At 37.8% G+C, this 11699-nt stretch overlaps 1 protein-coding gene across 2 annotated transcripts in view; it reads right to left on the bottom strand.

Annotated features, from left to right (window-relative positions):
- Positions 1–11699, bottom strand: part of KDM5A (lysine demethylase 5A) — a 67688-nt gene that overhangs the window by 39425 nt on the left and 16564 nt on the right. For both annotated transcript variants that reach the window (XM_043439779.1, XM_043439780.1), the window contains exons 9-14: positions 10700–10819; positions 9800–9958; positions 6012–6193; positions 3804–3966; positions 2625–2744; positions 655–849 (exon numbers count right to left, since the gene is read on the bottom strand). In XM_043439779.1, coding sequence (XP_043295714.1) covers positions 655–849; positions 2625–2744; positions 3804–3966; positions 6012–6193; positions 9800–9958; positions 10700–10819 — 939 coding nt within the window. The remainder of the gene's footprint in view (positions 1–654; positions 850–2624; positions 2745–3803; positions 3967–6011; positions 6194–9799; positions 9959–10699; positions 10820–11699) is intronic.

Raw genomic sequence — 11699 nt, 5'->3', positions numbered from 1 at the left:
ACGGGTTCAATCCCTGGTCTGGGAAGTAAGATCCCACAGGGAACTGTGTATCACAGGAAATAAAGTGAGCTACACGGAAAAGGGGGGAGCATGGTACACACCCAGTGAGGCTAGCTATAGCTACGTAGGGAGGGTTAGGGAAAATGGGCTAAGACTAGTCTGAAGACATATATTTTTTCATTTAGTTCCCATTTCAATATGATGCTTAGTTTATTTGAAGCATTCAAAATCCCAACACTGGGTTATTCAGTGCTTCTTATAATCATTAAAAACTTAGATTGGAGGGAAAGGCAGATTGATTAACTCGGACAATCTGCAATCACCAGAAACACAACTTTTGTTTAATTACAAAGTTGAGAGGAGAACTTGATCTTTCTTACCTAAAGAAATACTATACGTAGGAAAATTTTAAAAATAAATATATACCTAAGAAATTCTACCTGACAGGACTGCATTTTTTACAATCTGGAGATGCTGACATCGAGATTCCTAAAACTTCAACTTAAACCAAAATGGCAGAAACAAAGGTATGAAATCTCCAAACAAGCAATTTCTTTGTTCAACTTCTAGGGGGATTGAAGATGAAAATGGATTCTTTCCACCACAGGTTCAATTTTTAGTGGATTCTGTAAGCAGTGTAATCAGCAAACTCACCATCTGCACCACAGACTCTCTTAACCGTGTCTCCTCCTCAGTCAGGAGCGTCAACTCCTTGCACACCATGGCAGCCAACCCCACGTCTAAGCATTCTGGATCTGCTGCCATCTTGAAGATGAGCTCCTCATGTGAGAAGACACAATGGCGCCTCAGCCGGCGGTAGTGACTCACACACTGACGTCCAATGGGCAACTGAAAACAAGACAAGAGTCTCAAATTAAAGTACTTGCTTATAACACATTCCAGAACAGAACCACTGCTTACCCCCAGATCCTCTTTTTTATTATAAACAACCTAGAACAAGAACATCCATTTGAACATAAGAGGTAACTGTAAATATTAAACCTTTATCACCCAGCAAGAATTTCACGAAGGCCTTCCCACAGAAAATCCCCCTAATTCGTGACACTGAGCTTCTAGCCTAAGCGGCTGATTTCCACTCAGGATTTGCAGTTTTTAATTATCACAAGTAAGGAAGCCACATAAAATAGAACTGATTGTCCACTGAAGCTTATAAAAATTAGTACCATCACTTTATTCCAGATATAAAGCTGCTTTTACTTTTCAATTATATCACACCCTTCTCCTAAGGAGTATCAAGGGCTTTCACATATATTACCTCACTTGTCTGAGGTCATTAAGTGAATCTTAGCATTTTTACATAATAGGTAAAAAAGAGTTTAGGACCAGAGAAATTAAAAGTGCTGCCCAAGATTAGACAGCAGTAATAATGAATGAGCATGTTAAAGGCAGAATCATTTCCAATTCATCTCTGAATCACCTACATTTCCACACTACATCTACCTGGCCAAGAACAAGTAAATCATAAACACTTAATAAATGTAAGCCAAGTTTTCTGAAATAGAGTGCAAGTCCAAGACAAAGTCCTAAGCTCGGTCTTGCTCTTGCTACTTTCTAATAAATAAGAAGTTTAAAACGACTAGGTCGAGTAAGATTGTTCATTATTCATTATTCAATTTCATTCATTAGCCAAGGAAACAATATGACTAATTAGCCCGCCAGGCTTCTCTGTCCATGGGATTCTCCAGGCGAGAAAACTGGAGTGGGTGGCCATTTCCTTCTCCAGGGCATCTTTCCAACCCAGGGGATGAACCTGGGTCTCCTCCACAGTAGGCAGATTCTTTGCTGACTAAGCCACCAGGGAAGCCCAATTAAGAAATTTAACAAACTAAGGTGCCCACAGAAAACATAAGATCCAATATTACTAAAAAAAAAAAAATCCCCCAAATGTCAGGAGAGGTGACAAAAGAACAGAACAGTCTCACTAAAGGAAAAATGAAGTCAAATAGTACATTACAAGTTTGCAGCTTTACATCCCCACCAACAAGATGTAAAAACCACTAATTACTTTTTTATATCTACTTCATTTAAAAGCAAAATAGCAATCAATGGCATCATCATCGACACAAAAGTATAGCCCATAGAGATCTCAGTATCATGGCTACCCTTTAAAATATTCTTTTTTAAAAAGAATATAGAAAACATAAAATGGCAGGAAGAATAAAATCAGCTAATTGTTTATCAGAAGGAAAATAATAAAGGGATATTTTAAGATAAAAATCAGAACTGGATATTTTAAAATAAAAGTCAGAGCTAGCAATTTGATATGGTACAATTAATTTCCAAAAAAGATCTGGTCACCTTTATAAAATCCAAAAAGTGCTCAGAGAAACCAGAGACTTTAGAGGAATTACATTCTCTCAGAGAAGATTCAGAAAATATCAACAGCTCATTTAAAATTCAAACAGAATGAGAAAGTAATGAATGAGAAGAACTATAAAATCTTACGAATAAAAACTACCTGGAACTTTCTAAATTGCTGCAGACATTCCAATCCCTACTGAATACTCATAAACCCTCCCCTCCCAGCTAAGCAAACACAGCAATTACAATGCGTCTCCAGGGGTGTTAGTAGACGTACAACAGCCACTTGCTATAGAACAGACCCAGTCAGCAGTGCAGAAGTTCACCGCTTCAGCGAAGTTGTAGCCTTGGTTAAACCCAGAGTGATAGGCCCGAGGGAACGTCACAACAAACTCGCCAGCACACTGATTGGTCCTGTACACCTAAACACAAGTCAGAAACAGGATATGAAAGCAAAAGAAAACAACAAAAAAGGGAGACATTTCACCAGTTTCAGAAGCGTTTTTTAAACTTGACAACGATAAATTATTAAGCTACACATACCAAAAAATAACATCAGGGTTGAAGAAGCTGTCAGTTTCACCTTCTTATAATATTATGTCACTAATAAATTAAAATAATTCATGACAAGAATTCACAGCCCAAAGAAATTTTCAAGGAGAAAACATTCCTTTCACTGAGCTACTAGTTTCCTAACTTGATGACATTTTTACAATTAAGAGAATTTTTCTTTTATTCCTATGGTGTACATAATGGGAAAGGATGAATTTCATTCTGTTTTTGCATAATTTTGGGAGGGGAACTAACTGATTAGCTCCTATGTCATACGGAGAGATCCTCAAATCAGTTTTCCTAAATCTCTTGGTTTTATGATAATACTATGTCTGTTGAAAAGTTCCAGAGTCTGTGCAAATTAACTCTTTAAAGACAAGGTAACATTACTATCGCCCGATCTTCTTTCTCATTAAGGTTATGATAACTATTTGACTATATGCAGCAAACACTGAATTTATACTTTATCAAATATTAGCACAATTTAAATGTAATAATCATTTTCAAAACTAAATTTAAAAGTAGAAAAGGTATTTATTGTGTGTTTTTACTTCATTATGTCATGCAAAAAAAGGCTATAAAATCTTTATATGAAAGATGGAAATATGATCTCCACAAGAATAAACACCAGTTATTAGAACTACCACTTAAGACACTTCTACTTTGATTAAATGGGGATAATAAAGAAAATAAGATGTTTACTAAAACCAAGATATACTGAAAACAAGGTTATTCTGACAGGCTGCTGTAATAAAGGTATGATTCACATTTTATAACAACCCATTCTTAATCAAATAAATGTTGTTCCCTTCAGAGTATGAATTCTAATTTGGCTAGAAAAGGACACAATTTTATTCATTATAAAACCAAGCATATATTATGAGATACATTAACTTTAAAATATTGAAGGGAGATGCAAAAAGACTCACCGGTACCCCATGCTCCATCAACACGTTGGGGTTCATGATGGTGACCAACTGATGCAGGAGATCAGGTTGGGACTCAAACAGCTCAGGGGCCAGCTCCCTCATCACCTCCTCCAGCTGCTCTGCAGCATGAGACGGCACACCATACCATGTCTTTGGCTCTCCCCTAGCATAGAAATAACCGTTTATCTAGGCAGAGCACGGTGCCCATGAAGCCAGGGTCTCAGACTCAAATCCACTAAATTGTAATTAACTTTGTCTTGCTCTATGGCCATAGATTATGGGCCCTGAATCCTAGCAACCATTTCAAAAATCTGTGCTACTATTCACAATAGGAGGTTGCAGGGAGCCGGCCTGAATGTACAGGCCCCTTACGGCCCTAAGAGAGAACAAAAGGTCTCTCTTTGTCCTGCCACCCCTTCTTGTTAAAAGTATAGACTGGCATTTGTCTCCTTCAGGGAAAAAACACACCGGTGACCTTTTTGCCTGTTTTTCTGGTGCTGATTGATGAAGCCTGTTTTCTATCTAATGTTCTATTGATCTTAATCATGTTGGGCGCTAGGGTAATTAATGCTTTACTGATCTTGAGTGTGGGAATTTAAAACATCTGTAGCTCTGCACTTATGCAAACCCTCGATCTATTCTTAGTAACTCCTGTTAGCATATATCTAGGCGTGGTATTCTTCAATAAAGTGGGCGGAGTCAGACGCAAGCGGACTCCGTCCCTCTCAACCCCATCTTTCTCTTTCTGAGTCTTCTTTCTGAGTCTTATTTTTCCTAGGTACTCTGGTAATTGCGTTCTCGACCAGTTCGTTTGCCGGCAGGCTCCGGCAGGAGGTAAGGCAAGAGTATACAGATAGCTGGGTACATAGTTTTCACTACGGAAAGGCAAGTCGAGTGAACTCTTTAAGGTTGAGCAATAAACAGCATCTTCAAACAGAAAAGATGCTATAGGAAAAGCAAGCATTGTACCAAGGATACTGACATATTGCCTGATTCACAGGTCCACTGGACATTCCAATTATCCGCACCATGATCAAAGTAAAAGTCAATGCCCTGTAAAATTTGTCTGTAGAACTTCATGGAGTTCAACTTTACTAACCAAGGAAATAAGCCAAGGCGAGACATTGTTGAAATCCTGACTACTACTTAAGAATCTTACAAACTGTTGAAATCCTGAGTTCTATCCCTCATGCTGGGAAAGATTGAGGGCAAGAGGAGAAGAGGATGAGATGGGTTTGAGTGAACTCCGGGAGTTGGTGATGGACAGGGAGGCCTGGCATGCTGCGGTTTATGGCGTTGCAAAGAGTCAGACACGACTGACCGACTGAACTGAACTGAGTTCTATCTATGAATCTTAAAGACCAAACACTTGGCGTTACTAACACATCAGACTTCAGTAGACTAGAGTTTACTTGTAATACTAAATCGAAGCTCAAGGAAATTGATTTAATTAGTCGTGCCATCTACAGAATAGCTTAATCATAATACAATTCACAGTGCTGTCTCTAATAGAAACTTACAGCAATGACTGAAAATGTTCTGTATCTATGCTGGCCAATACAAGGGCCACCGGTCACAAGTGACAATAAAGCACTTAAAATGTGGTTAATGCAAATGATGAAGTAAACTTTTAATTTTACTTAATCTTAACTAATTTAAACAACCACATGTGGCTAGAAGCTATCATATTGCAAAGCACAGGAATGAAAGAAAGAAAACCATTAGTTTGCACAGTCTGATCTGAGCAGTATCTTTCAAATGGAAAGAAAAATACCATTTGGTTAAGATTGGAATACTGGACAAGGAACTGGGTAAGTAAATAAAAGCTGTAGGTGAAATACAAACAAAAACCAACAAAAAAACTTAATACACATGTAACATAGACATTTCATTTCAAATACTAAAGGTTAGTCAGATCTTGACTATATAAACTTTAAATATGCTGCCTTGCATATCAAAAGTTAAACCAAAGAAATGTTCATGTACACTGAATATTAAGAATCATCTGGTCTAAAACCCGGGGCTCGGCTGCACACACGTCAAGAGTGGAAGTGTCAGACATGCTGTACCCTGAGACCTCTACCCCGTACCTTATCCTACTTTGGATAGGACATGCTTTAAAGTTAGTTCTCTCCAACACATCACCTAATATTATCACACCTTTAGAAAGGTCACCAAGTGTGCATGCTGTTAACAAAGACTGCATACCAGTGCAGGTAGTTGATGGAATAGCTCCAGTGATCTTCAATGTGCCAGCAAAAGGAAGAGAAGCACATCCCCACATAGAGCCATGGCACCTTCATGCCAGAGATGTCCACGTTGATGTGTGCAAGAACAGACTGCTCTAGCACAGGCATGTTATTCAAGTTCCAACCAGAAAGCGCATATTCCTACAGAAGGAGAACAGTGTAGATGAGAGCAGGAATGACAAGAGCCCAACAGATATCTCAAGAAGAGTCTTTAAAAACAAAAGTAAAAATTGTGTTAATAGTCACAATCATCTAGTCCACAGAATCTGTGCTCCTTGTTCTCCACACATACTCATATTCCTAAATATTTAATCATATCTCCTAAGTGATATTTACATTTCCCTTTAATTATTTCAGCTATCTCTGGCTTACTCTGTGCATATAAAGTTTATTATTACTCCCCATCCACCCCTACAGCTTACCAGTAAAATACTGTGAGATTCACTTTAATAGGTCGATACTGTATTTCTACTTTATCCCTGGTAGCATAACTTACCAAAATGTTTATCAGTATATTTATGGTGCCAAGATACTGTGAGGACAAAACAGAATAGGATACAGAATCCTGAATCTGTGGCAACAGTGAAGACCAAGATGGTGCAGAAAGTCAGCACGCCCAACCCCAACTATGTGCTCAGTCATGTCTGATTCTTTGCAACCCCATGGACTGTAGCCCACCAGGCTCCTCTGTCCATGGGATTTTACAGACAAGTATCCTGGGCAATCCCACTACAAACACATCTATTAACACCACCAAAAAATGTTTCACAAATGAGTTTAAAAGAAAAAAGAAATTGCAGTTTCTAAAACAACAAAGAAAGCACAGTCAGAATGAAAAAGGAAAGGTGCTGAGTTTTCAGAAGTTTCTAACTGGATATAAGCTCTGTAATGTGTTTCCAACACCCACTTCTGAAGCTATATGTGGCAGAGACTTAAAATGCTATCATCCTTGTGGCAAGCAGTTCTCAAAGTGGGGCCTAAGGAACCCAACAGAAGTGTAAAGAACCCAGGAGACCCACAAAGTCAAACTACTTTCATAACTCTAAGACGCTATCTGCCTTTTTCACTGTCATTCTTGCAGGAGTGTGGTGTGAGTTTTCCAGAGGATATGTGATGTGATACTGCAGAAGTCTGAATGCAAAAACAAGAGACTCCAACTGCCTTCCATTAGAAGGCTGGTAATGGTTGAACCTGGATGCCAGGGAGGAAGGGAGAGAAATTCATTACTATGTTAACTTTTAAACATGTGAAAATTTCTATAATACAGAGATTAAAACCCTCAAAGTAAAGAGGTTAAATAACCAGTGACAAAGCTGAAGAGAGACTCTATGAACATTCTCCTAACATGATTATCTTAACCTGTGCTCAACTATGACAGGAGGGGAAAAATCAATAATAAGGCTAAAATAAGAAGACAGCCAAAAGACACAGCTTTTGATCATAAAGAAAACAAAACAAAATGAAAACCCCATTCAGCACATATTAAATAGATATTTCTGAGAGGATGGTCGGCATGATAAAGAATGAAACGGTACCATGAATAAACTGGGTTGGTGATACTGTAAGGAGTTACAATGGACTGGACAGGGCAAGATGGGACTCAAACAAGGGAAGCCAGGGTTGGAATGATATGAGCACATACACTCCCGGTTCCTGTTTTAGAACATGATTCTGTAGGCATGATGCTTACCTGGTTCACAGAGACACACTACATAGGGAAGGATACAAGAGAAGATCAAACAGGGTCCTCTGTCTAACTACAGACCCAGGTAGGAAGGAGACTTCTAATCATGAACAACTTTTGGAAACAGTGATGTGGGGAGGTTGGGCAATTCCCTCCACAGAAAACAAGGATAGAACTGAACAAAATTATCAGAACAACCATTTCAAGAAACTAGAACACAAAACATCAATACAGTATACTAACGCAGCATATATATGGAATTCAGAAAGATAGTAACCATAACCCTATATGCGAGACAGCAAAAGAGACACAGATGTATAGAACAGTCTTTTGGACTCTGTGGGAGGGCGAGGGTGGGATGATTTGGGAGAATGGCGTTGAAACATGTATATTAGTATATGTGAAATGGATCACCAGTCCAAGTTCGATGCATGGGACAGGGTGCTCGGGGCTGGTGCACTGAGATGACCGAGAGGGATGGGATGGGGAGGGAAGTGGGAGGGGGGGGTTCAGAATGGGGAACACATGTACACCCATGGCTGATTCATGGCAATGTATGGCAAAACCACTACAATACTGTAAAGTAATTAGCCTCCAATTAAAACGAAATTTATTAAAAAAAAAAAAAAAAAGAAACTAGAACACAATCAAAAGCAAAAACTTGAGAAGTATTTATTTAGTCTTAAGAAACTAAAAGAAGGCTAAATGAAGACATTCTCACGTAAGCAAAGACAAGAATTCATTGCTAGCAGAACTGCACTACAAATAGAAACAGTCCAGGAGGCTCAAATAAAAAGTATCCTAGACCCAAAGGAATGAGAAAAAGAGTACCAGAAAGGGTATATATGTGTAATGATGTAAAAGACTGTAAAATTCTTTTTTCTGAGTTGTCTTAAAGACCATAAGATGGTTTAAAGCAATACTATACTGCCGTGTTGGTGTATTATACAATATGCAGATACAACACACAATACACAAAAGAGAAAAACAAATGAAGAGACAGTTTCCAAGTTTCTAATTTACCAGAAGCCATTATTAAAATGAAGTAGAATGTGATTAAAGATGAACACCATTGATGAAGCTGTTTTTTTTAAAAAAAGCTGTATACTGTAATTCTTAGAGAACCACTAAATAACTCAAAATATATATCTCTCCCCCCAAAATTTCAGGCCAATTAAAATGATATGATGAAAAATCCCTCTTTAACACCAAAAGAAGGCGGTAAAGGAGAATGAGAGGCGCAGAAACAGGAAAGAGAAAGCAGCAAGACGGCAGATATAAATCAACCACATTAAATTTATATGGACTGGACACTCCAACTAAAGTCAACCTTCACACTAGATTTTTAAAAAGCAAGATTCAAGAATATGCTGCCTATAAGAGACACAGGCCAGATTCCAAAATACAAACAGCTTCAAGGTAAAAGAATGGAAGAGATATACCATGGCAATGGTAACAAGAGACCTAGAGGGGCCATATTTTTAACTGTGTATCCTTCTCCACTATGTACCTTTTTTTCCCTTACCATGTGTAAGAAAACAGGAAATAAAATTCTCAACTATTGCCAAATATAAAGGAAAAGAAAGTGACAAAGACCAAAGTAAGAGAAAAAGAAATAAATAATCATCTTAATTCTGCTTTGCACATAAAGATCACCCCCATCTGACAGTACTTCATTATATGTTACAATTTAAATGCATATTTGAAAACCTACCTGCCCAGATGTTGAAGGGAAACATAATTGTGGACCTACCGGTGAAATGTAGTAATTTTTTTCTAAAATCATTTTCTACATTTCCAAACAGAGAGAGCTACATAAAATCTTTTAACTGGAGTTAAGTTTTAAACTAATTAAACTGGTTTTAAAATGAAAAGTTAAATGGTTTTTAAAGGTACTTTGAATTTACTGTTTTCAAACGGAAGATTATTTGTAATGTCCAAATTCTACACATTTAGTGTTGTAAATGAATGTGGTCCCTAAGGTTAAAGAAAGGCTGTTTTCTACTAGCAAAGGCTGACTTGGCCACAGGTAAGAAGTATGGATACTACTACATGCTCTGCACCTCTTCTTCCGGCAGCATCTTTCTCCGGCCATCCTTTACAGGAAATCCGCTCCCGAAGTCTTTTGAGGAGATGTCAGCGCCATACTCTACAATAACGTCTTCTTCAATGCTGCTCACCAGCCGCCAGAATTCCTTCTCTACCAGTTCTGTGGGGACCATCTACATGTGGAAAACAGAGATGACAGATTACAAACTCACTACAATCATAACCTACTGTAACATAATACACAGGTCAACTGAATAAAACTCATGAAAAAACAGAAAACCCTCTCAAAATTCTCAGAGTTGAAAAAAAGACTGCAGTCTTGGCTGTTCTGATTGAGGATGGGGAAGGGAAAAGCTAAAGACAACTTAGATGACTTAGATGAAAAACACAATGAAAATAAAAAAAAACACAAAAAACACAATAAACTTGAACTGCTTTCTTCTGTAGGCGGGTTTCCAACTAAGAAAGATAAAGATGACCCAGGACATAATGAAGAAAAAGGAAATAAAAAAATCAAGGCTGCATTTTAATAGCTTTAGAAAATTATTTTGATGGAGATTTTTTTAAGTCCAAGAAGCCCCAGGAAAAGAAGCAAACCTCGTAGTACAAATAACTAAATAAAAGCAGAAACTGCCACACTTTCCACACTTGTGTGAAAAGGACTGCGCTCAGAGGTTCACAAACAAGGGAAAGACAGAAGTCAATTTCTCAACAGGAGAGTGAATACTGTCACAAGAGAAAGTCGAAGAAACAGAAGCAGACCCCAGGCCCCTGATCCTCAGATCTAGTGTTCTGTCATCTTTTTCATGCTGATTCTGTTTTCCACAAAATAATGGAAGTTTTTAAAAAGCAAAGCAAAAGCTTTGGACTCAGATAAATCTTTCATACTTCCCCAAAGTGACCTAAATACTCACATGGACTGGCATATTGAAATAGTCAGACTTAAAATTATCTGCCATCTCTCCAAAGCTCTGAAGTGTATACTCTCGTACGGCTTGTTCAAATCCAAAAGCTTCTCTAGGTTTATTACATTCCTAGGAAGAAAAAAAAATCTAAGATTAACTTACTGAAACTGAAGAAAGTATAAGGCTCTCAGGTATGACCTTCTTTGATCATTTTCCAAGGTGAAGCAAATCCAGTCAACTCTAGACCACAAAACATGTATTAATTACTTTCAGTGTGGAACCAGGAAATAACATTCTGAAACCTCAATTGCATTTTCATGCCTTCCAGAGGAAGATGGCCATGGGACAGCTTCAGGCTCTGGAGCTGGCATTAAGCTCTGGCACCAAGACACACACCTGGAGGGCTACCAACCTGGAATCAAGCCCAGAGATGTCTATCATCCTTGGTGGAAAAAACAAACGTTCAGGGAGGGAGGAAAGGTAACGGAGAAAGGGACAGTCACTGGGTTGCTAGGACACCCAGGGAGAATAATGATTTCTACTACCAATCATCACAATAATGTCTTAACACAAGAACTTAGAAAGGAACTGCTTCTGAATCACTTAATATTGAAAATAATAAAAAATAATTAAAAGATCATACACATATGCTTTGAATGTATCTAAATACACCCAGCCAACTCTTTTCCTTCAATGTTCTATCACATTTTGTTAAAATAAACAAACACATCAGACATTTCATGACAGTGACATCTACAGTGACATTACTATAATCTTTCAGTAACAAATTTAGTACAATCAAGCTAAAATTTAAACAACGTAATAGATACCACCAGTTTATGTGGTAGCATGAACATGAAAACTGGATGCATAGATCCAAAGTTCTAGAGCTTCATATCTGATTTTTACTTTTTTTTCTAATTAAAAAAGAAAAAACACAAAAAAAATAAGAAAAAAAAGAAAAAGCAAATAACCTATGGATTTTCTCCACTTTTATTGTTTTCCCAGA

The sequence above is a fragment of the Cervus canadensis genome, chromosome 21 (genome assembly GCF_019320065.1).
Source record: "Cervus canadensis isolate Bull #8, Minnesota chromosome 21, ASM1932006v1, whole genome shotgun sequence".
Classification (NCBI taxonomy): Eukaryota; Metazoa; Chordata; class Mammalia; order Artiodactyla; family Cervidae; genus Cervus; species Cervus canadensis.
This window is presented reverse-complemented; position numbering and strand designations above follow the sequence as displayed.